The 27,103-nt window shown below is 40.9% G+C and overlaps 1 protein-coding gene across 6 annotated transcripts in view; it reads left to right on the forward strand.

Moving 5' to 3' along the window:
• The window catches only part of babam2 (BRISC and BRCA1 A complex member 2), a 70,767-nt gene extending 44,568 nt beyond the window's left edge, over positions 1-26,199 (forward strand). For all 6 annotated transcript variants that reach the window (XM_012814285.3, XM_031580225.2, XM_031580228.2 and 3 more), the window contains exons 7-12: positions 9,779-9,888; positions 17,831-17,930; positions 24,760-24,830; positions 25,069-25,151; positions 25,238-25,391; positions 26,002-26,199. In XM_012814285.3, the coding sequence (XP_012669739.1) occupies positions 9,779-9,888; positions 17,831-17,930; positions 24,760-24,830; positions 25,069-25,151; positions 25,238-25,391; positions 26,002-26,065 (582 nt within the window). In that variant the 3' untranslated portion in view covers positions 26,066-26,199. The remainder of the gene's footprint in view (positions 1-9,778; positions 9,889-17,830; positions 17,931-24,759; positions 24,831-25,068; positions 25,152-25,237; positions 25,392-26,001) is intronic.
• The last annotated feature ends 904 nt before the right edge of the window (positions 26,200-27,103 follow it).

Below are 27,103 nucleotides of genomic sequence, written 5' to 3' on the forward strand. Positions count from 1 at the left end.
ATGACCTTTTCGAAATGTAAGAAAACTCAATGTTCTTTTTTAAATATGACAGATGAGTAGCCTGCATACTTCCGGATCTGCAGGAGACGTCAGTTGAGCAAGCAGTCCTTCAGTGTGACCCAGGACACATCTCCTTCACATCGCTGAAAGAATGTGGCCATATGCATCCCAGACCACCTCCAATGCGTTCATACCTGAGCTTTCAACTTCTGATCGGATCACCAAAGACAGCTTAATACCAGGTGTGAACGGGGTCTATATGACCACCAGCGCAGCCTCCAAACTAGGTTTTTACATTGGGTTGCAGATGCTATGATTGAAATAGTTTAATAATTTTTTTATTGTAATTTATTTAACACTGGGTTTATTGAAAAGGAAAGGTTTTAAGGTTTATATCAATTTTGTTATTATAGTTGTAGTGAAAGTGAAACTTTCAAGCAAGATTCAAAACGAAATTAATCGTATTTTTCTTGATACCACTGTGAAGCTGCAGATTCCCGAGAGCTAGAGATAATAAATAAGGTTACCAAGCCCTTGTGGAGGCCTATTGATATGTATCCTCACAGAAAAGCCTCCTCTCTGTGTGTGTGTGTGGGGGGGGGGGGGTTGTTTTCCTTTGTGTTTCCAAGTGACTTTGAATGGTTGGACAGAGGCACAAGGACAGCTGTCACATCTCCGAGCTGTCATGTCGAATAGAAGAGAGAAGGGGAAGCCTGAGGGAGGGTAGATGGAAGAAGGCAAGCAGGCAAGCAGGCAAGCAGAAGTGTGGTCCGCTCTATGTCCATGGTGAGGCCCTGACCAGGGGCGCTCTCTCTCCGTCAACCCTCTTCCCCTCACTAGAGGAAGTCATCTGACTCATCCTCTCTGAGAAGGACAGCACTGGAGTACACAGCCACACAGCCTTCCTCTCTTGCCCTCACTAGAGTAAGTCATCTGACTCATCCTCTCGGAGAAGGACAGCACTGGAGTACACAGCCACACAGCCACACAGCCTTCCTCTCTTCCCCTAGACAGGCTCATTTAAACACTCATTATTCACCTCCTGAGTTTCTTCATTAGTCCCCCAGAATGAACAGGCTTTTTAATGATGCTCTATCTGTATGATGCTTTTAAAAAACCTCAGCCATGCTGCATTTAGGCCCCAGGCATGTTTGAGGAAGTACTTCTCTTTCTCCTATTTAATGAAGCACTGTAGTTTGTTGCAGTGCTCACATATATTCAGGAGTGTCCTTGTCTTTGACAGTCTAAATCTGTCCTCCTCTGTACTTCTCAGAGGAAAACACCCTATGTCAGACATTTTTTTGACAGCTGACCAATCACAAGAGGAGCTGGGAAACATGTCCATTGTTTCCTATAGCAACAGCAAAAATTTGAGAAAATAATAATAATGTGTGTAAACTTATTGTGTTCATATCTGACGGTGAACTGGAATGACAATACAGATAAAGTGCATCACCAATATTCATTTGTGGAGTCAAATTGGACAGGTCCTTTTAGTTTGTTTTTCTGTTTACTGCCTTTAGCAAAACTAGCACGTTAACTAGCATAAGCTCTACGTTAACAATAGTTGTTACAGTACAAAAGACGCACTGAACTGCATTTTGGGATAGTGTTTTTTCTACATGAAAAAGTGAAAAGTGTGTTTTTAACAAAACAAGATGTAATACATTTACATTTGGTCATTTAGCAGACGCTTTTGTCCAAAGCGACGTACAAGGGAGAGAATAGTCAAGCTACGAGCAATAGAACCTGGTGTAACAATAAATACTACTTCACATAAGAAATATAACAAAATGTAATAAAAAAGAAAAAGAAGTGCAGAAATGTAACTGCTGTAATTGCAAGTTAAGCACTAGTCGAAGTGCCAGTTAGGACGGGAAGTGCTCTCTGAAGAGTTGGGTCTTCAAAAGCTTCTTAAAGGTAGAGAGGGACGCCCCTGCTCTGGTAGTGCTAGGTAGTTCATTCCACCAACGTGGAACTACAAATGAGAATAGTCTGGACTGCCGTACTTGCACAGACGGCAGTGCCAAACGACGCTCACTAGAAGAGCGCAGCATCCTGGGTGTAACATTTGCCCTTACAAGAGCATTTAGGTAGGTGGGAGCAGAACCATCAAGCACTCTGTAGGCAAGCATAAGTGACTTGAACTTAATGCGAGCAGCTACAGGCAGCCAGTGGAGGTCAATGAGTAGCGGGGTGACGTGTGCCCTTTTCGGTTGGTTAAACACCAGACGCGCCGCCGCGTTCTGGATCATTTGTAGTGGTTTCACCACGCAAGCCGGCAGGCCCGTTAGGAGGGCGTTGCAGTAATCAAGGCGGGAACTCACCAAGGTTTGCACCAGCAGCTGGGTGGCATACTGGGTTAGGTACGGCCTGATTTTGCGGATGTTGAATAGCGCAAAGCGGCAGGACCTAGAGACAGAGGCAATGTGGTCCGTGAAAGTCAGTTGGTCATCAATAATGACCCAGAGGTTTCTTGCTGTTTTGGATGGAACAAGAGATAAGGAGTCAATATTGATGCTGATGTTGTGGTGGATGGCCTGTTTGGCTGGAAAGACCATCAGTTCCGTTTTGGCCAGGTTCAGCTGAAGGTGGTGGTTTTTCATCCATGTGGATATATCAGCAAGACAGTCCGAGATCCGCGCCGAGACAGTGGTGTCTTCAGGAGGGAAAGACAGAAACAGTTGAGTATCATCAGCATAGCAATGATAGGAAAAACCATGCGAGGGGATGATAGGGCCCAGCGTAGTGGTGTAAATGGCAAAGAGAAGTGGTCCCATCACCGAGCCTTGGGGCACCCCTTTGGTGAGGCGGTGAGGTACAGACAGCTGATCTTGCCATGACACATTGAACGAGCGCTCAGTGAGGTACGATTCAAACCAGGAGTGCGCCTTGCCAGAAATGCCCATACTTGACAGTATGGACAGAAGGATACGGTGGTTGACTGTATCAAACACAGCTGATAAGTCAAGCAGGACGAGCGCTGAGGATTGAGCTGCTACTCTAGCTGTTTTCAAGGCCTCTGTCACAGACAACAGGGCTGTTTCGGTGGAGTGACCGCTTTTGAATCCAGACTGGTTTGGATCGAGGAGATTGTTCCTTGATAGGAACTCTGTGACCTGTTTGGAAGCTGCCCTCTCAATGGTTTTTGATAGGAGCGTGAGAAGTGAGACCGGTCGATAGTTTTCCACCTGAGTGGGATCGAGAGACGGCTTCTTGAGCAGCGGTGTTACCCGAGCCACTTTAAATGAAGAAGGAAATGTTCCAGAATTAAATTAAGCATTAATCACCTGCGTTATTGCCGGTAAGACGGCAGGCGATATGGCTTGAAGGATATTGGATGGGATGGGGTCCAGCGGGCATGTAGTTGGACGGCTACCTGTTAGGATTTTGGACTACACAGTACTGCAAAAGATTTGGAATTACACGTTTTTCAGGAAAACCCATATTTTCATCAGTAAATTGTAAATTGTAAATATGGTGTAAAATGAATGAAAAATATAGTCAAGACATCAACTGATTAAAATAACATCACCACCATTTGCAGCAATTACAACCTGTGTAGCATTACAGCCTGACTGCTTCTTAAATAGGTCCCTACATACGGAATCAATTCTAATTTGGAGCAATGATTTGGGCCCCTGTCTTGCTCTAGGATGAAACATGGTTTTCGAGCAATGATTTGGGTCCCTGTCTCTAGGATGAAACATGGTTTTGAGAAGGAAATCGTCCAGCACTTTTCTTCTATGCCTCACAAAGTTTCTTTTTTGAGATCCAAAAACCTCAAATTAGATTGCTTTGTCTGTAACATTTTTTTAATCATCCTCCACCCTGAAACGGTTTTGTTTTGCCAACTTTAGTCTTTTTCTTTCATTGGCCAGTCTCAGACATGGCTTTTCCTTTCATTGGCCAGTCTCACACATGGCTCACACATGGCTCACACATGGCTCTTTCATTGGCCAGTCTCAGACATGACTCTTCCTTTCATTGGCCAGTCTCAGACATGGCTCTTCCTTTCATTGGCCAGTCTCACACATGGCTCTTCCTTTCATTGGCCAGTCTCAGACATGGCTCTTCCTTTCATTGGCCAGTCTCACACATGGCTTTGTCTTTGAAACTCTGCCTAGAAGGCCAGCATTCCAGAGCCTCTTCACTGTAGGTTGATTGATTAGATAGTGCTGATTAGATTGGCGTTTTATGGGTACTACTGAAAGCTTTAGACCTGTGAGGTTCTGTTTCTGAGATTCTGAAGTTATCCACCTGCACAGTTGTGCACTGAGGCCTCTTGTCTTTGTATCCTGGTTAGAGCCGCTCTGTGAAAGATGTTGTGCATATCTTTGTGACAATCTTCAATGTCTTATATGGGATAACCTTCATTTCTTTGAACAATCATAGACTGACATCTGAATAAACCTCTTCTTTCTGACAACATTTTGACCAAATAGAATCAAATCCAGAAGTGCTGATGCTCCAGATACCAGATACTGAAGTTTTTTGAACGAAAGTGTATATGAACCAGGGGTGTAAAAAATAACCGATACGTATCGATATCCGTTTTTAGCGTGTAAGATACGACTACATCGATGCGTGATGTCCCGCATTGGTATTAAAATGACATGAACATGAATTTGCCCGATTTAAAAGTTATGAATCGGTTCACAAGCGTTTGTCTGTCCGTTTTTTTGCTACGCAAAACACAAAACACTCGCTGACCTGTTGCATTTGATCTCAGTCAGAACAATGACAGCCTGTCATTGGCCAAAGCCCGCATAGCATAAACCAATCTGGCTGTATTCTCACAAATAACGCCAAGACCTGGAGAGAATGACAGATTACAACTAGCTACGCTAGTCATTTCATTGGCCAATGCTATGCTAGCTACCCTATTCATTTCAATTGCCTATGCTATGCTAGCTACTTTAGCCAAGGAAGATAAATCGTTGTTGATTGCGTGTTTGTACAGACATCCTCGGATTTAAATAATTATAATAATAATAAATAGGAGAATATTTGTATCATTAACAATTATGTTTAACATTTATAGTCATGATTCCGAGACCGAGCCATCGTGATGTCCTAACATAAATAAAAGCATTATATGAACACTGCAAATGGCAGTGAATAAATAAATAAATAAGCACTAAACTCAATCGCGTGGATATAGACATAGTGGAATAGAATGGACACATCTACATTCTGCAACAGTACCTCCACCGCTTCCCTGGTGAAATTAGGTCTGGGTCTACCGGTGCTTGCTTTGAAATGAGTCTCTGAAGTTGCTTTCGCGTTGCCTGTGGAGTGATCACACGTTGCAATAGCATGCCCTTATAAGGAGCTGGCGGGGCGTTTCTGTATGCAAGTTCAGGTGCATGAGAAAGCGCTTTCAATTAAGAACACATTTCCAGGCGTTCATGAATCCAGCGGAGATCTTTTCTGAGGTTGGTAAGAAGATATTTAATAAGACACTTAAGAAAATGTTCGAGAATGAGGTCCATTGTTTCCTCACAACTCAGTGTTTTCAATTATTGAACTGCATCTAATCGCATCGTATCGCATCGTACTGAATCGTTTTTATCAACATGCATCTTTTCTTGTATCGTATCGTGCCCATTTATCGAGATACGAATCGGATCGTCTTTGTCATGAGAGATTTACACCCCTAATATGAACACAACCTAATGCAAACAAAATGAGTTCTCCCCTTGTCACTTACCTTTAGTCCACTCAAATCACTTGGCTGACTGGAAACCCAATAGACCATTTTGTGTTTTATAAATTATATTTAGTTGATAAGTTGGTGTGCTCCTCTTTGTTATTCATAGTGATTCTATTAGGAATTACAGAGGCCACAGGCCAGCGCTCTCACGTAGGCATGATGCATAAACTCAGGGCTGCTGCGTGTTACACTAACATGAGCTGATGTAATCAGGTTACACCTCACATCCCCTGAGGAATGCAGGGAGAAAGGCTTATGTTTGTTACAGTGCCCAAAAACCTTATTGAGGACCCGGATTTCATACTTTTATTTACCTGTCCAGAGCGTGTGTGTGTGTGTGTGGATGTGGATGATCACATGATTGACAATGGGCAGAAATATGTGTCACTATAATCTGAGTTTGAATAATTTATATTTGAATTTGAATTTGTATTGAACTTTAATAATTACATAAAAAAAAATGTAATCACTTAATTTTAATTTCTGTTGTTAAACTTTAAACATTGCATTGAAAAATGTAATCTTAATGGCATACTTATTTGAAATTGAATTTATTAGTTGCTTATAAACTTGAAATTGAATGTAATAATATGAACTCACTGAAAATTTGAGACTCTATATTCTTCCACATTCAGTTCTCTCAATTCCAATCTAGTGCTTGCAATTCAATTTCAGTATACTGAGACGGAACTTGTCGTTAAGGAAGAGCAATCAAGTGCAGATTGTCTTTTTCACACCGCCATAATGGTAACCTTCAGCTAACAACTGTAGCAGATAATAGTGTTGTTGTACGAGCACGGTGCTACAGGTCACGACTGACACAAATACTGTGTAACGCAGAAAGTATTGTTTGCATCAGTCTGTTGTAGGAGATGCTTTATCTAAAATAATGTTGAAAAGACGCACATAACGTGCACCAATATTTGACAAACGAACACGTACCGTCTGCTTAATGCCAAGTGCCACTGTGTCCAATACAATGTGAAATTAGCTTAGTTTAGTTAACCTCTAGCTTAGTTAGTTAGGAAGTTTGAGATTGCTTATGCGATTGCAGTATTGCTCTTTTTAAGTTGTATTATTTGTTATTATTTTCATTATTCCACCCGTTGTTTGGCGCTGCTTCTGTTCCTAGCGCCACTATCGACTGTGCTCCAACTCTGATACTTGCGTTCTAATACCGTGTATTGTGAAGCGCTCCAGTCATTGTTTTAAACAAGTCATTAATAAGAGTCTACATTTCACTAAACGTCAGTGTTATGTTTACACATTTGGCTGGTTAGGAAAGATTTTCCTGAACATTTTCATTTCAATTAACGCTGGTTGCTGTTTGTAAACAGACTAAGACTATAGTCTTCTAATAGGTCCTCTTTGCTGGGACTAAGACAACAACTGGACTGTAGCATGAATTCTATCTGTTTGTGTGAGATAGTTAACCCCACCCCCTAAAAAAGACTAAATGATGAGGAATGGAGCTATAAGGTCCGGCCCCCTTCACAGAACCGCTACTGCCTTCCTACTCCCGTTTTTCAAATTCATAATATTACATCAGTTTCAGTTTTTCAAATTCATAATATTACATTCAGTTTCTGTTTTTCAATGCAATTATTCAAGTTAAACAATACCAATTCAAATTATTTGATTCAAATTTTTTTTTTTTATGCAATTATTCAAGTTCATTAATTCAAATTCAAAAATGATTTATTCAAATTAAGTTTGAATTCAGACACTGAACCAAAATAGGACCCCCCTTTCTTGAAGGTGGACAAACAAAGGAAGGTTTTTCCTCTGTAAAATCCATGTGTCTGAATCATTTCTGTTTGAACTGAGGTGAACCCACACAAGCACACACAAGACATCATAATTCTCTGGAACCGGTTCCAGGCAGGACTACGCCGGTGAATACAGCCACCTTTTACCAGCGGTGGTAAACCTGTCTGAGCAATTCTAAGTCATTTGGAGATCATTTTCAATTTCCCCAGAGTTGCCAAACTGGTTAGATTTTGATTACATCAATGTTGTCATGTGTTAGAGGAAATAGTCTTATAGTCTTTTTTCCCTTTCAATTTTAGTCAGCAAACATTACAAATATACCATGGTACTCTACCGTCTATGCTTAAGCTGCAAAAGGGCTTTGTATTTGATATGCCTGTTAATGGATATTTTACACATTATCTGTCTTGAGAACAGTGGAAGTTAGCAGTAGTGTGATGGCAATCAGCATCATTTCTTTTTTTCTCACTGCAAAACAAGCCATATTGTTAGACTACAACTATAGAAGGCCAAGTACAGAGGGATGCATCATATGAGGATGGCTGTTGACCTAATACCAAGGTTGTCTCCTTCATCTGCCTCTTGACACTAAATGATTTTAGACTTTAATGTGCCTCATTGAGTCACAAAGCCAATGAAGTCAGAATCTTGGGCAACGGCTGGTAGCACTGTGTTTGGTCATTGACATGCAATCACAGTGCCGTGGTGGGAAAGGTTTTTTACAGAAGGCGGTAATTATTTCAAATGGATGAGTTCAAATCGTCTGAAAGACATTTTATTAGCAGCTTGCAGTTGTGTTACTGATGCCCAGATGAAACCCATTGCTGCAGGCTTAACAGACTTTCTGGAACCTTCACACACACCATGAGATACTCCAAGTCATTTCTGCTGCTGTTCTGAGCTAATGTGGTATAAAACACACACTTGCTGAGCTAATGTGGTATAAAACACACACTAATGTGGTATAAAACACACACCAATAATGTGGTATAAAACACACACTAATGTGGTATAAAACACACACCAATGTGGTATAAAACACACACTAATAATGTGGTATAAAACACACACTAATGTGGTATAAAACACACACCAATGTGGTATAAAACACACACTAATAATGTGGTATAAAACACACACCAATGTGGTATAAAACACACACTAATGTGGTATAAAACACACACTAATGTGGTATAAAACACACACTAATGTGGTATAAAACACACACTAATAATGTGGTATAAAACACACACTAATGTGGTATAAAACACACACCAATGTGGTATAAAACACACACTAATAATGTGGTATAAAACACACACCAATGTGGTATAAAACACACACTAATGTGGTATAAAACACACACTAATAATGTGGTATAAAACACACACTAATAATGTGGTATAAAACACACACCAATGTGGTATAAAACACACACCAATGTGGTATAAAACACACACTAATGTGGTATAAAACACACACTAATAATGTGGTATAAAACACACACTAATGTGGTATAAAACACACACTAATAATGTGGTATAAAACACTCACTAATGTGGTATAAAACACACACCAATGTGGTATAAAACACACACTAATAATGTGGTATAAAACACACACCAATGTGGTATAAAACACACACTAATGTGGTATAAAACACACACTAATAATGTGGTATAAAACACACACTAATGTGGTATAAAACACACACTAATGTGGTATAAAACACACACTAATAATGTGGTATAAAACACACACTAATAATGTGGTATAAAACACACACTAATGTGGTATAAAACACACACTAATGTGGTATAAAACACACACTAATAATGTGGTATAAAACACACACTAATAATGTGGTATAAAACACACACCAATGTGGTATAAAACACACACTAATGTGGTATAAAACACACACTAATAATGTGCTATAAAACACACACTAATGTGGTATAAAACACACACTAATAATGTGGTATAAAACACACACTAATAATGTGGTATAAAACACACACTAATGTGGTATAAAACACACACTAATAATGTGGTATAAAACACACGCTAATGTGGTATAAAACACACACTAATAATGTGGTATAAAACACACACCAATGTGGTATAAAACACACACTTGTTCATACTCTACTCTCAGGCTGCCTGCTATAGCCTGGCTAGGGTGTCATCTCACTTGTATGTGTACATATGGGAGTGTGTGTTTGATATCTAATGCTTTTACCTTGTCTGTTCATTCCTAAATGTTATGTCTGTATGTGGCTTTGATTCCAGGACACAGCACTGGACCCAGCTGAAGACGTTGCTCTTCTCTCAGTCAGTTTTGAAGATGCTGAGGCAACCCAAGTCTTTCCTAAACTCTACCTCTCCCCCAGTATTGAGCAGTAAGTCAAACTCCTCTATACCCTCTCATTACAATATGGGCGATAATGCTTCAGGAAGTAGAGACTTTTAGCTATTGAATGGTTGCTAGTTCGATCCTGACTCACCTGACTCTATGAGTAGAAAAGCACTATATAAAAGCAGTCCATGTACCATTTACAATGACTGTATTTGTCCTCAAAAACATGAATGCCATGAAGGTGAACATTATCTGTATTTGCAAAACATATGCTTGTCAAAAACAGTGGTAAAATGCCTCTTAGGGTTAGGAGGGATCCATGTATTTAAATAGCAAACAGGCAGTTGACACACCCAGTCAACTGCCACAGCTCAGTGAGTGACTAAAGGACTCAACTTCCCCTTATATATTTGCTTCTCCAAAACCTAGAGTGAATTTATCGTCTCGTGTTTTTTTCCAGCCACAACTTTTTTGGAAACTGTCTGGATTGTATGCATTTGTCATATCCTCCAAACTAAATCTGTTATTTGGAATTTGTTAGTTCTCCTTGTTTGACAGCTGGCAGAAACTGACGCATGCGCACTGTTGCACAAAAAGGAACGCTTCAGAAAGGTGTGGACTAATGCACTGGTGCCCAGTTGGCCAGAACCAAAGTTAATTAGTGAAAGGTTTGGTTATAGCTGACCAGTAGCAGCTGAATGGCTCAGACTAGATTACCATGAAAGAATATGCCAATATTGCCGTGGGTTCTGGACAGTGTTTGCCATGAGCGCCTTTCCAAGGAGTAAACCTTAGGGCTTCTTCTGCTGTTGAGAACAACTCAATGTGTTGTCTTGTAATTGCAGCTTCTCAGACATGTTTTCAAGTGCCCACGCCACATCCGTTCAAATGAACTGTTTTTTTTTTTGTTAATCAGGGTATGTGATTCTGAGCATGTGAAAAAGAAATGTCATAATTTTGCTTATTTATTTGACAAGCTATTTTTGTCAAGACCCTTCACAAAAAAGCACCCATTCTGGAGAATGTATTCATGCTTATGTAAAATGTTGAAACCTGCATAACCTAATACACATTCAATTTCATAATCCAAAGTTGTCTAATGGAACACATTTGCAACTTCAGAGCTAGGTGCTGAAATGTCAAATGTATAGCTTACATCTTTGCTTAAATGTTAAATGTTTCAGCAGCCATTCTGGCACTCGCTGCGGAGGGACTTGTGTGAGGAAGACAGGTCAGGTCTTTATTTTCTGTGGAAATCAAAGTTTTCAGATGAATACTTTCTTGGTACTTTCACTGCATTCCCCAATAGCAACCATAGAGTGTAGTGAGGCAAAAGAATGGTCATAAGCGTTTAATGCAACAACATAGCAAGTTTGTTCCTGGTAACGGCGGTATTCCACTATAATTAGATTAGTGAGGCTGCTTGTGACTGTATATGTAGATATACTGATGCCTCTCTGGGATAGAGACGATGTTCAGGGTTGAAAAAGGGTTGAGCAATGTTTATGTTGTTGAAAAGAAAAGAGACCTTTTGTGGAAAATGCGCTCATCTGTCGCGGTATTTCCTCTTCTGCCGTAGTCTTATTACTCTACAATAATTGAGTCACCTCACCGCAACACTGCACGTATCTTTAGCTGTATAGGTGATTTTTTTTTTTTAATAGGTACAAATTAACTCAAAATATCAATAGAATATAAAGAAATTCAATTTTTTACGTAATGTCAAAAAGTGAAATACACTGTATAACCGAGATAACCTCTGAAGTTAGCATGTTAAGCAGCTAGTAGTGGCATCTCTCTTGTCATACTTTCTACATCGAGAGACAATAGTGAGGCACTAGCAAAAACAGCAAGACATTTGGGCAGTCCTGTAGTTAGTTGCAGGCTCATGGGTTTAAGTGAATAGCCTGTCAGCCAGCTCTAAAGTTTCTTCACTTAAACGAAAATCTGCAGGGGTCTGTTTGCCTAGAAAAAGTAAACATAACATATAAGCATCAACACTAATGGTCGCCCAGATAGGTTTCAATCATATAAATGTTTTCATACTACCTGTAGCCTTTAGCCTCTGCCATCTTAGCCAGACATTTTGGTTACTCCCATGAGGGAAATGAGCTAGGGGGGGACAAACTGCTGCTGACCCAATTTGGTTGGAGTGTAGAGCATGAAGTATTTTGGCTTTCTACCCAACAGCTAGCCATTCCTGCATATAGCACCTTTACATCTGGGAAAATGAAACACTAGAAAAAGGGAATTGCAGTATTACATTGTCTAATTGAAGGTAAAGCCTCAATCTATACAGTATTGTGTAGGTTACAGGAATTTAATGGACAGTAAATTGGGGCAAACCCCATGTACGGGATGACTTGTTATTCTGTTTAGTCTGTCACTAAAGTCACACATTTCTGTGTTCCTCATGTCATGTCTGGAGGCAAAGTTGGGAACTTCTTTGACAAGTATAGAAAGACCATCTTCACAAAGAAATGGAGTTTTGCTAGCGTCAGCCTCTGGACAGGCAGACACCCCAAACCTTTCGGTTACCCTTCCATGCCACCCTGGATCTACTGGCTTTGCTCCAGTGCAGGGGTGGGGGGGTCCGCTCTCCGGCCATGTCAGATTGGATCAATCATAGACTGCACTGCCTTTGCCCCTCTGCATTAGGGGCTTTACTAATGCGTGTCTGCCTGGAGTTGACCTTGCCAGGGTGGGTGAGTCTGGGGAAGGGGAATAAGGAGAGTGAAATGGGTCTGGAAGTGTGTGTGTGTGTGTGTGTGTGTGTGTGTGTGTGTGAGTGTGAGTGTGAGTGTGAGTGTGAGTGTGAGTGTGAGTGTGAGTGTGTGAGTGTGAGTGTGTGTGTGTGAGTGTGTGTGTGTGAGTGTGAGTGTGTGTGTGTGTGTGTTGGGGGTGGGGGGGGGGGCTGTGTTGGTGGGTATGTCTATGAGTGTGTCAGATAACCATTTCTGAACACGTGCGCATTTTATGTCCATGTGTGGAGTATATGTGTGTGTACATAGGAGTGGGGGCGGCAGTCTTCCCCTGTGGTTCCCGGAATCTACGTTACCTACGCAATGTCAATGTATTTATTTGGTTTTGTGTATATGTGTAGCTTTCAGCTAAAGATGGATATACCTGTTAATACTGTAATGCAGTGCCCAGTTTCTGTGTGCTTGTGGAGTTGTTGTGTGCCCCTGGCTCTGCTGTTGAGGTGGCCTTGTTTGCCTTGCATATCTGTTTCACCACCCTAGCCTTAGTTAGAGGACTGGAGGCAGGCAGTGAAAAAAAAAACACTTCTGAAGAATTTCCTCTTTCTCATTTTTTTCCCTGCTTGTTCATAGAACACTCACTCCAGTTCGACATTCCCTCTAGCACAAAGCGATGGAGAAAGAGAATGAGTGGGACTTTAAAGGCAGGCAGGAAATATAGTGGAGTGACACTCTAGTAACAAGGCAGTGTGGAAAACCACACAGACCCTCCTCTCTTTCTCCCTCTCCAATTCCTCCACTCTCTGCCTCTCCACTCTCTCTCTTTTGCTCCCCTTCGTCTTCCCTTCTCTACCGAGGCAACCCTTGTGAGCACCGCTCCATATCTACACGCCTTATCTCTGGCACTTCAAACAGGACCAACACTACAGTGATGCTGACTGATGTTTCACTCCCACTCTCGGGCTAAACATTATCATGCCAAAAGCTATCAACACTCCCTCATTTGACAAACATTGATTGTAAGACATCCTGGTTACCCCCATGCATAGGTGTAAATGCGTATAGGTCAGGTGAATGACTCTACTTCCAGTCTTGGCATTTTCGGCTGTTATTTCTATTTTTAGGTGTGCATATTTTTGCATTTGTTAGACCTCAGTGTGCTGTGACTTACTCCTTCACCGGCTTCTCACTGGTGCACCACAAAGTATTACATAAAAGAAGTGAGTGGGCTCTGCATTTGCCTTGATGTATAATTTCAGATACCTGTTCACGAAAGAACTGTGTGCACGTATGAAAATGTACTGGTACACAATATTCATGCAGGTTCAAAAAAATGTAGGTGATCACTTATTCAATTCCTTTTTATTTATTTCTATAGCACCTCTTACAATTGAAATAGTCTCAAGGCGCTTTACAGAGCCCAGAGCATGAGTCCCCTAGAGCAAGCACTTGACAAGGAAAAACGTCCTTTTAACAGGAAGAACCCTTGAGCAGAACCCCGCTCATAAAGGAGGACCCATCAGCCTGAGGCTTGCTGAACAGAGTGACAGAAACAGGGGGTGGGGGAGGGAGGAGGGGGAGGGAGGAGGAGCAGAGGGAGTCAGAAGCACGCTGGTGAGTTCATGCATACATCAGTCAGGATCAAACACATATATATATATATCAATAATCGTGTATGTTTCCTTGAGTACACACACAGACACACACACACACACAATAAAATCCATCAAAATGATTTTGTGTGTCAAATAAACACAACACAACATAACATAGCTATCTGCACATTCCGAATAAACCGTATACAAATAAATATAAATTAATTGTAGTGTGGAGGGCTTCTGCTAGCCATGTGGGTGCAGATTAAAGGCCTCTGCAGATATTCTGTTCTTTATTCAGTTGAAATGGCAAAAAACATATTTTACTCATCCTTATATTCTTTGCTTACTGTCTATCTTTTTTTTAAATATTCAGTTAAAAAGAAATGCATTGTCACTTTAAGGTATTTGGTTTAGGCTATGCTCTCTGACTTTTGACCAAGATGGTGAATGAGAGGACTGTTTTTGTGTATGGATGAGACATAGTTGAAGGCCAATGTGTTAACCTGTGTCTTAGAATAAACCACACACTCACTAACGGAAATGTGTTAACCTGTGTCTTAGAATAAACCACACACTCACAAACGGAAATGTGTTAACCTGTGCCTTAGAATAAACCACACACTCACAAACTTAAATGCTGGCTAGCGTTTCAATTTAACCACTAAGATGGCAAGCATTTGACATTAGCTAGTTTAACTGGGACGTTTCTTGCCATGCTTGGATCCAGTGCTATAACGTGCACCCCCCCATGCAGCCCATACTTCCACCAATTTCCATTGACGAGGCTAATGTTTGGGATGGACTTCCATAGATTTCCACTGTTAGGTACCCTGGTTCAGTATAGCTATGCCATTGACGAGGCTAATGTTTGGGATGGACTTCCATAGATTTCCACTGTTAGGTGCCCTGGTTCAGTATAGCTATGCCATTGACGTTCGAACCGGAGGCCGATGTGGCATCTACATATATGTTCATGTAGCCAAAGCAGTCGACGTAGTAGGCTGGAAGCTGTGTATGTGTGAATACAAATGATTTAACATAGAAGTAGCAAGCCGTGTGTAGCCTAATGTGACGGAGTATAAATCAACAACAATTATCGTTAAAATCGTACTCGAGTAAGAATGAAAAGATTTGAATGTACTTATATAAGTACAATTTACTGGAAAAAATACTTAACTACATATCAGGGAGTAAACGTAGCGCATTACTACCCACCTCTGCCGTCATCTGTGGTCTTTTGCCTGGAAAAAGGACGTAGGTGTACTGAGATACAGGGGAATCTTAAAGAACCTAAGGCAGGGGTGGGCAATTATTTTCCCCAAGGGGCCACATGAGATAGTGGGACTGTTGTGGAGGGCCGGACCAATAGGCTGAACTCAATTCTGCTCAATATAAGTTGTATCTCTTTATAAAAAAAACATTAAATTGTATGGTTTTGATTAGCTGCTACTGGTAAGAGTAGATGTTGCATTTAGGCTATCAACAAAATTTGGTGCAGGCATAGTAAAAACGCCAACATTATTTAATCAACATGTAATCAACATTCACCAAAACGATTTTGAAAATGAGCATGTTTGCAGTATTAAAGGTGTTCCCAGACGACCAATACACATGGCACACACACACACACGAGAGCAAGCTTGCAATAGTATAAGTATACAAATTAATAGTAATATAAATATTTATCAGCGCAAATGGTCGCAGGCACGCCCACACGCACGAATGTAGGCCTACGGAAATAAAAAAAAATATCCCGCTTATTATACGGTTACTTGCCAAAATAATAGAAGACATTTCTCCAAAATACCTCTTTTTAATGATTTTGTTGCCGTTTAGTTCTTCACGCAAATGCGAAGCAACCAACCTTCTGACTTCAAGTTCCAATGACTTTCAGTTACGTGAAATGACCGGACTACTTGCGTTGCGGAATGATATGAAAGATGTGAATTAATAGCACAAAACCCGTTGCCAATGACACCAGTCATACATTTTTCGCAGCAGTGAATATAAAGAAATTACAGACCTGCGAACGTTGGGATGGCCCATTCAAATCAAAGGAACTTTTTGGAACATTCTGAAGAGCCGTATAATAAGTACAGGTATTACGTTTAATTCCTAATTTACAATTGACCTCCGCGGGCCGCACAGGGACAGCCAACGGGCCGCAAATTGCCCTTGGGCCGCACTTTGCCCAGGTCTGACCTAAGGGAACCTTAATGTAGGTTATGTTTTTATCAGCCAGAACTATTGTAGTGTTTATACTGTATATAGTTATATAGTTACAGTAGTACAAAAGAAAGTCATCATTGCACCCCATTGCATTTTTTATTTAAACCGACTTTTTAAAAACATGTTTAGGAGAAGCTAAACAAACTCTTAAACAAACTCTGTATTGAATTTGGCCTAGGCTAGTTTATGTGTAAGTCTTTGGAAATTGCAGACAAGACTGAGCTAGATAGAAAGACTAGGCCACCCTTCCACGGCGTAGGATGCTCCTGTTTCCTAGCTTATAGGTCATATATTCTAACTTTGTTACTGGTTTACAATTACAACTTACAATTTACAAGCATGCATTTAGAATGCGAATGCTTCCTGACATCCGTAAAATAGCAACATCGCTAACATGCTTTACATAAAAGCAAACCTTTAAGTTTAGGTAAGCAAGCCAAAAATGTAATGGAAAAAAATAAACGTAATTTCTCATTTTGACAGGCGGCATGATAGCCAGAAATTCCATGGTTTAATAAACCTAGCTAACCAGCTAACATGCTATAAGCGTCCAGGCTTTTAGACAGAGCTGGGTTAACTTACTTAGGCCTATTCCACGAGTCTAAGCTGAGTTCCCCTGTCTCTTCCAGTATTCACACCACAGTTAACCAAAGTACAATGCAACCTCCGGTGCACCCTAATAATAATAGTAATAATCTGGGTGATCGGGCCTTAACAATAATCCTTAAAGAAACAACAGGGCCTTGCAACTCTGCCCAGGGGCCTAATAATACATATAGCCATAAGAGGCAATCTTTGGGGTTCAAGCAGTATGTGCTAAGTGCTCCAAGTGGCAAAAGGTTGAATTATTTGACAGGTTTAACAGGGGAAAGAGGACACTGGCACTTTAAAAAGAGCCAATAGACCTTCAAAGTACTCTTAACACTGAGAAATCTTTGGGTTTTAGCAATCTGAGGAGTTCGAATTCAGCATGTTCAGGTTGTGTAACAGGGTTTGAATTCAGCATGTTCAGGTTGTGGAACAGGGTTTGAATTCAGCATGTTCAGGTTGTGGAACAGGGTTTGCTAATCACTACGCTAAGGAAGATGCTGTAGCATACATGACAAATGTTTATCTAAAAAATTATTTTTCAAGAACGTTGTGAAAATCAGACAAAAATATGAATACTGAAGGTAATGAATGATAATTTTGATCAGGTTACTATTTGAAGCAGTTTGTCTGGATTGATTTTGATGTTGGGTTCCTTGCAGGTTTATCATCTTTAGCATATCACTGCAGCTAGTAAAAGGAAAGGGGACTGCACCTTTCACTGCACCTCTTAGCCGGGTTTCCTCTCTTTCTTTTCCAGAATTGCCTCTCTCCCTTGTTCCATATTAAATATGATATGAGGATGTCGACTTTGTTATTGTGTTGTTGTAGTCATTAATATTATTTACCTCTCTCTCCTTCCTTGTCATAGTGCTCTTGGAGGCGCGTCAGCTCTGCACATCCCGGCATTCCCCAGTGGAGGCTGTCTGATAGACTATGTACCGCAAGTGTGCCAGTTACTCACTAATAAGGTAAGCCTTTTTGGGGGCTTGTGGTTGTTTTTGTCAGTGACCGTGGTTACATGGATTCGAATAACTGCCTTAGTCGGACTGAAATCGCATTATCCGTTTCATGTAAGCACCTTAGTCGGATCGTAGTCGGACCGCACATAGTCGGACTAACACCCCTGGATAACTCGATCCGATCCAGTTGATAGTTCGACTATTGCGGCATGTAACGGTGAATTGGATAAGGAACTGGACTTTGCGTCTTTGCGCATGCTCCCTCTCTCCCTGCCAGGTCGTGACCCGGAAGACGAAAGAGGGATAAGTTGTCTCAAATGTTCATACTAATGACACGGTTTTTTATGAATATCCTGCAGACTGTCTCACAAGCTTATTCTTGTTGATTATGAACAAACATAACAGAAGAGGACCGAAGATATGAGCACCTTTACAACCCCTCCTTAAACACGTATAAGGACGTTCCACATTTTATTTGCTTAAAACAACAGCAGTACTGTCAAATCAGCTGTCACTCGGCTATTACCTGACCAAGGTTCCATGGCAATGTTCCGAAAGCCCATTTTTCCGACAGCCCGCTGTTCCGAAATTGTGAGTACAGCAACGTGAACCACTATTGCCCACATGCACATCCCAATGAATCACACAATCATAAACATATAAATGCCTTTATTTCACAAGCATTAACTTGAATTCAGAATATTATTATACACACATGCATTTGCATCGCGATGATACAAAAATATTTGTATGATTGCCAACGCATGCATGCTTTGTCAGTGCTTGACAAGATCTGCGTAATGTCCTGAGACAATCTGCCGGTGATTTCCTTCGCATAAGTGGTAGCCTACCCCATATTCAAAACCAGAGTAGGCTAAGTTAACAAATATTGCCTAGGAAAAGTTATATGCGTGATAGCCCGGTGAGCGTCTCCGCTCTGCTGTGCAAACGAAATGCTTCGAGTGTTTTGTGCCACTTAAAATATTTCTAAATTTTGCCAGGGGGACTATTTTTCGGAATATTGAGATTTCGGAATATCGGGCTTTCGGAACACTGGGCCGTCTCCCCTGACCAATACCTGTCAAACTTGGTGATACTATTCACAACTAATTTGTCCTTCATTTTATCAAATATGATGAAATTTGGTATTGTGCCCGCGAGGCACGCCTGACTTTAGTTGTGTTCAGTTATCTGGCGCTGAAAAAAACCACGAAAAGGTACTGTCAAATCAGAAAGCAAATCAGCTGTCACTCGGCTATTACCTGACCAATACCTATCAAACTCGGTGATACTATTCACAACTAATATGTCCTTCATTCTATCAAATATGATGAAATTTGGTATTGTGCCCGCGAGGCACGCCTGACTTTAGTTGTGTTCAGTTATCTGGCGCTGAAAAAAACCACGAAAAGGTACTGTCAAATCAGAAAGCAAATCAGCTGTCACTCGGCTATTACCTGACCAATACCTATCAAACTCGGTGATACTATTCACAACTAATATGTCCTTCATTCTATCAAATATGATGAAATTTGGTATTGTGCCCGCGAGGCACGCCTGACTTTAGTTGTGTTCAGTTATCTGGCGCTGAAAAAAACCACGAAAAGGTACTGTCAAATCAGAAAGCAAATCAGCTGTCACTCGGCTATTACCTGACCAATACCTATCAAACTCGGTGATACTATTCACAACTAATATGTCCTTCATTCTATCAAATATGATGAAATTTGGTATTGTGCCCGCGAGGCACGCCTGACTTTAGTTGTGTTCAGTTATCTGGCGCTGAAAAAAAACACGAAAAGGTACTGTCAAATCAGAAAGCAAATCAGCTGTCACTCGGCTATTACCTGACCAATACCTATCAAACTCGGTGATACTATTCACAACTAATATGTCCTTCATTCTATCAAATATGATGAAATTTGGTATTGTGCCCGCGAGGCACGCCTGACTTTAGTTGTGTTCAGTTATCTGGCGCTGAAAAAAACCACGAAAAGGTACTGTCAAATCAGAAAGCAAATCAGCTGTCACTCGGCTATTACCTGACCAATACCTATCAAACTCGGTGATACTATTCACAACTAATATGTCCTTCATTCTATCAAATATGATGAAATTTGGTATTGTGCCCGCGAGGCACGCCTGACTTTAGTTGTGTTCAGTTATCTGGCGCTGAAAAAAACCACGAAAAGGTACTGTCAAATCAGAAAGCAAATCAGCTGTCACTCGGCTATTACCTGACCAATACCTATCAAACTCGGTGATACTATTCACAACTAATATGTCCTTCATTCTATCAAATATGATGAAATTTGGTATTGTGCCCGCGAGGCACGCCTGACTTTAGTTGTGTTAAGTTATCTGGCGCTGCCCTCTAAAGACAGAGACGTGACAGGTGGATCGAGATATTTTCCCGTAAATACCTTTACCTAAATACCTTTATAGACAACATCGATCATACACTCCCATTGCACTCAAACAACCACACTCAAACGAGGAGATATTGTATCAATTAGCCTATTATGTATTGTATTAATTGCACAGAGTTCCAGTGGCGCATGCAGCCGTACGCACTGTGCGTACCTTCTGCTACGCGAGAAGAAGAAAAATATATCATGAACGAATATTTATTAAAATGGGGAAACTATAAAATCGGAGTACAGACAACTAATGCCCAGCGTTGACGATGCAGATACAGAGCTGGAAACAGCTAAATGAGTTACGCAGTGAACTTTATCAAGCCCTGGAAAGTTCGGCAAATTTCTAGCCAAACATTCATTGCGTCCTGAAGGTCTTGTATCTATCTACGAAAAGACTGACTGGACTTGCACTCATGAATATTCACACAGATTTGGAAATCGACAGCGAAGAAGTACTAAAACAATTTGATGCAACTGGCAGAAGGGCAATGCGTTTAGGCTGTAACCCATTATTTGCGCGCGTGTGTGAATGTGCGTCCGTTTCTCTCGCCTTTTATCTTTCACCTTTGAATAATGTAACTTATAAACACATCGGCCTGGCAGAAAGAAACAAACAAACAAACAAACAAACAACCCAAGAGGCAACACGCATTTCTGGACCGATGAACAGACGCGATTCATGCTCAATCAACTGTTGTTGTTATTGGTAGTGGTGAAGAGGTCAAGCGGAAAGGGCTGTATCACCACTAGTTGTAATAAAAACAGCGCCACCTATCGTATCGGATATGACATGCTTTCGGCCAATGATTCGATTTATTCACTGCCATGTACATTGGGATAATAGCACCTACCCTCGAAAGAAAGCATAGTCCGACTAAGCAAAGATTCGAATTATACCATCATGTAAACACACTGAGTGTGTGTTTCCACCTCCTGTAGTTAAGCATGCAATTACTCAGTGATTGTCGGCAGGCTGACACGTTCAGATGGAATAGAGATCAATCACCTTAGAGACAGCCTATGTTCATTTTTCCCACTTTCACCATAATCGATGACTGCACCTCCTTTAACTGTGTGTGTGTGTGTGTGTGTGTGTGTGTGTGTGTGTGTGTGTGTGTGTGTGTGTGTGTATGTATATATATATATATATATATATACATACACATATTTATATATACACACACATATATATATATATATATACTGTATATATATATGTGTGTGTGTGTGTGTGTGTGTGAAAGAGAGAGGAAGAAACCGCTAAAAAATACAGTACAAATAGTTATTTAAATGTTATCCACTTATAACAATAGATGACTATTCCTTAATTGCTGCCTAATCATGAACACCACACAAGGATTAAAAACTGATCATATTACTGTCTCTGTTTTGGTGGGGAGTTTGATGGTAAGAGCAAGAAATACATTATTTGCATAGATCCAGTTGGCAACGCATATCTGGACATGGGAGTGGCAGGAAGCCATAGCTATGCTTTTCAATGGGAGTAGGGACTTCATATGCACAAAGAATCTGCATCGATAATAAAACACCTGATGAGAAACTACCATTCATAGCTAAACTAGACACTTCAAGGATGGAGTAGTGTCCCAACATTGTGTATATTTGGTGAAAGATTACCTACATTTTATGCTAAATGCCCTTTACTCGTTATATACTACATTATATGCGATGTAAAGTCTTTTACTGTAAACTGGATTACATTTCTGACATCGTACCTCGTCACGTCAAAGCAGTGAAACAAGACATTATTTAGTGATAGTTTAAAGGATATCAATGACATAAACACAGTGTGTAAGTGAACTTTAGATGTACAATGGCTAGATCGATATTACTATCATTACTATGAAAGTTGTTAAAGACGGTACAAATTCAAGAAATAGAACTCTAAACTCAGGCATCTCTATTGCCTTTGCAAGGATATCTGAAGAATAGCCATGTAGAGACACATGGCTCTGATCTGAATAATGTGTCATTTAAAAAAAGAAATTCTCAAGAGATCAAAGTGGCATCTATCGGTTTGCCGGCAGAACTGTGTCTGTCTATGTCATATGTATAGCCTATGCTATGCATCGTTCAAGACTAGATAATAAAATGATCCTTGAATGTATATCGTGAAATTTCATGTGAAATTAAACAGGCAAGATACTGTTGCAGCTAACCAGACACACTCCAGTAAACAAGGCTAGTGTTACCTCGTAACTAGTCTCTAAAGACCTTTTCACCTGCTCTATCGAAGGGGCTTTTTCCTGCTCCCTCTGATTCAGCAGTGTAGGTGTCACATGCACTAATCCACATTTCCTCCCCTACCGCATAAACATTGCCTGCAGAGATGCTCTCTGTGTATGAATGTGCATTTGTGTGTGTGTGTGTGTGTGTGTGTGTGTGTGTGTGTGTGTGTGTGTGTGTGTGTGTCTCTGTGTGTGTTTGTAACATTCTGACACATGTACAAGCTCGGTTAGTATGGGCGTGCCCAAATGGAGGCTGCTGACTCATATGATGGATTGGGACCTTGTAGGGACAGTGTGCTATATTCACCTTGTAGGGACCGTGTGCTATTTTCACTTTGCTAAAGCACAGTTTTTGTCCCATCTCAGTCCAACCACACACAATCCTGTGTGGCCTGTTCCTATGGATGCATTTTAGTCCTTTGGAGGTCATTCAGTAATAATCACCTTCACACTTCCAAACCTGACCAGAGGCTCTTTCCAGTAGCACTCTGCCTGCACTCCCCCTCCTCCCCCACCTCTTATCCCCAGCCCCACTCACCTGCCCTCTGCAGCTGTCAACAACCAGGAGGGGTACCTTGTTAATATGCAGCCAGGCAGCATGCGTTACAAACAGAAAAGAGTTATTTCCAGCACAGCAACTGAGAAACCTATGCAACTGTTGTTCTGACCCAATAACACTCAGCAGAATGAGATCACAGTGGAATGTGCGCAGAATCTCAGTCACACACATTCATGCAGATGCTCACACATGCATTATCCTCTAAAATTAAAATGTTTTGTAAACGCTTCACATACTTTTGCTTAATGTAGTATATTCACTGTATATATTTGGTCTGTTGTTACCCAACCATTGGCAGACACTCAGAAAGAGGTATTAAGATATGCTTGGGCAACTTGAATCCAGTCATCACGAGTCAGAGTTGCCATAAATGGCAAGTATATTACTATCGTTGTGTAATCAACTATTATTCCTGGTCTTGTTATTCACGATGGTATATTACTTTATAATATTGAACTATTCTGATATTGATTTTAAGCCCAAGTGTCCTTCGATGTTTCAGAAGAGAATGTGAGGAATGCCCAGGTTTTCTACAGCCCCCTGTCGCTCACACCTTATTTTTGCTGATTTCATCCATTTTTGCCACAGGGTTGTTATCAGTTGAACATGGAAGGAACACTAAAACCACATATCGATGTCAATTTACATTACACTTGCACGCCGTCATTTAAGGTTTATGTATTTCCAGTGTCAGTTGTGCGACAGTGCTATTATATGTTATTCATAGCTAATCCACTAGTGCAACTTTTGTAATCTTTTCCGTTCTCTATTTAAAGTTTGTCACACGCTGTTCATTATCAAGGGTTTCTAACACCACTCCTGAAAACCTGCATCGAACTACGCACATCCATTCACACTCAGTGCTGCACACAGAAGGACTCTTGTCCGTCTTCTGCACTGCATAATCTCCTCAATATCTTCTGGAACTTATGACTTAGAGCAAGCGTTTTAATAGAACTGCCATTTATTTGCATTTGGGACATGTTTACCCCACAGTGCCATCCAAACTCAGGTGCACATGCGGGTTTGATGGGGATTTTTTTGGTAGTGAAAAGGTAGTGAACAGAACTATCAGATACAAAGCTATTCATTTTGCTATGTGTAACTTGTCTAAATCAAATTCTGAATTGTGCAGCAAGACTATAGTCATAGTGTGTGTGTGTGTGTGTGTGTGTGTGTGTGTGTGTGTGTGTGTGTGTGTGTGTGTGTGTGTGTGTGTCTGTGTGATTGTGCGTGTGTGCGTGTGTGTGTGTGTCTGTGTGATTGTGCGTGTGCGTGTGTGTGTCTGTGTCTGTGTCTGTGTCTGTGTCTGTGTCTGTGTGTGTGTGTGTGTGTGTGTGTGTGTGTGTGTGTGTGTGTCAGGTCATAGGTTGGAGCTTGCCCACAACTCCCATTATATTTTTCCCATTATAAGCTCGGATTACATATGAAGCTTTTGTTGATATTAGGCAAAGTTCCTCGTACACAATCCAGCCAAGTTTGGGTCAGATTCTTTGCCATTCAGTCAATCGTACAGGACCCATCTGGCATCTGACCCGTGGACAATGGGCTACAGCATATGTATCAGTCTTCACAAAGATTTCTCTCCAACCACTTTCTGTTAATTCCAGGTGCAGTACGTCATCCAGGGCTACCACAAAAGAAGAGAATATATTGCAGCCTTCTTGAGTCACTTTGGAATGTGAGTCCTTCAGTCCTGTGTGTATTATACAGTACAGTGTGGTGTATATCTTAAACATGTAATACAAACAATACTGTATCTCACAAAGAGCATCATCCCATTGCACTGACCTGTGTGTGTGTGGTTTGTGTCTCTCTCTCTGTGTGTGTGTGTGTGTGTGTGTGTGTGTGTGTCTGTCTCTGTGTGTATGATGCATGTTGTGTTGTGTGCTTGCGTGTGTGCTTGTATGTGTGTGCAGGGGAGTGGTGGAGTATGATGCTGTGGGTTTCACTAAGCTCACACTTCTCCTGATGTGGAAAGACTTCTGTTTCCTGGTTCATGGTGAGTGATTTGGAGTCAACTGAGTCAATGTGTTTCCATCATGAGAAGTGCTCCTCCCTCCCACACTCTTCTCTCTTCTCCCACAGTGGACCTCCCTCTGTATTTCCCACGAGACCAGCCCACCCTGACCTTCCAGTCCATCTACCACTTCACCAGCAGTGGTCAACTCTACTCTCAAGTGCAGAAGTCCTACCCCTACAGTCCACGTTGGGATGGCAATGAAATGGCCAAAAGAGCCAAGTAAGTCATTGAATAAATAATCAAGTCCGTAAATGAATGAATGAATTGAAAGTTGAAAGCCTTTATGGTCACATATTAGTCTCTGCTAGGGCCACATAAGAACACATATATCCATACTCCTGATGATGCTAGGAGGCTCCATGGTCAGACCGATTAATGAGCTTCTGTTTACTCTTTGCTCTCCATAATACAGACTGTGTACTTGCTGACAGTTTGTGTTTTCCATTTAGCTTCCTTTTGACTTTCTAAATGCACACATTCCCTGGTCTGCACCTCTGCTTTTAGCCAGAGCTCCATCGTGTCATTTTAGGCCAGAGTGGGTGGAGACAGACCCTAAATATTTGTTCCAGTGTCTCTTTTCTTCTTGTCAATGTATATCTGCTTCCCCTTACATATAGTTCATTGCAAAAAACATTTTCTGAATTACAGATGCTTACAGATATTTTCCCGATCAGTATTTTCATTGTGGGCAATTAGGCTGTAGTATATTTATAAAGGCAAAAGTTATAAAGCTATTTGTCTGCTAAAATAAAATAAATAAAATCTACTGCTTGCAGAAGTAGAGAAGTGAGGGAGATGTCTTGATTCTCTGTTTCTCTCCTTTCTACAGGGCCTACTTCAAGAGCTTTATTCCTCAGTTTCAAGAGGGGGCATTTGCCAATGGAAAACTCTAGTGTTCACCTGAAGTTATGTCTGTCAGTACATGTTATTTGAGTCAAATTGTTTTTGTATTTACGATGGGGCAATTCCAATTTGTATCTTTCCTTGGAATGTGCATCTGTAAAATAAAAATAATGTGTGTGTGTGTGGGGGGGGGGGTGACTACACATGCTGCACACAGCTGTTACAGAAGTGTGAATGCACACACAGGGACCACACTAAGAAGAGTACCTGTACACTAGTGTGCAAGTGCCTAGTGTGGCAAACGTGACCCGTGAAGACCCCTGGGGAAACTGCAAAGATCTTCATCTTACTGGCTGGAAAAACTTGAACTTTGGAATCTGCACCCAAAAACAAATGATATGTTTTGTTTGATATTTACTTTACAATAAATGTAATATAAATTCTACTTTCTTAGATTACAGCCAATTTGCTACACACTTTTTGTGTCTTTCAGAGAAAGTTTGTTTGTCGTGTAAGATTTCTTTATGTTGCCTCACACTGTTAATAAAATGCTATATGATGACAGACGTGGTTTTCTGCTTCCTTTCAGTTGTTCAGTGTGGATTTACATTTAAATTCCATTAATTGACAGCACCTTTTAGTTCATTTAGTTTAGTTTTAGTTAATTAACAAATATTTCCTGGAAGTAGCCTGTGTACAAAGAGATGCAAATGTTTCTTCTTTGACCTTCTCACCAATCTCCATGATCCCCAGTGACGGCACCTCTCACATGGCTCGTGTGCTGAATGCAGTCGGATCATTCTAGCCTTGACCTCATTTCTGCCCCGGGGTTGGCCATTTTAGAAATTCACCACAGAAAAACCTATTTGGAGGACAGTCCCAGACTATCCCAGACCTATTTGGAAGACAGTCCCATACTATCCCAGACCTTGACAAGTGCTGTTGTTATGAGCTAGTCATCCAAACTCACTTCCTCTCCGAAGGATCACAATGTTTTGGATTTGCTCTTTACGATTTCCACCCCTTGATTAACCATCTGTTCAAATTCATCTCAGTTATCCAGTCAGATAGCCCCAGTTTATGTTTAC

The sequence above is a fragment of the Clupea harengus genome, chromosome 14, assembly GCF_900700415.2.
Source record: "Clupea harengus chromosome 14, Ch_v2.0.2, whole genome shotgun sequence".
Taxonomy (NCBI): Eukaryota; Metazoa; Chordata; class Actinopteri; order Clupeiformes; family Clupeidae; genus Clupea; species Clupea harengus.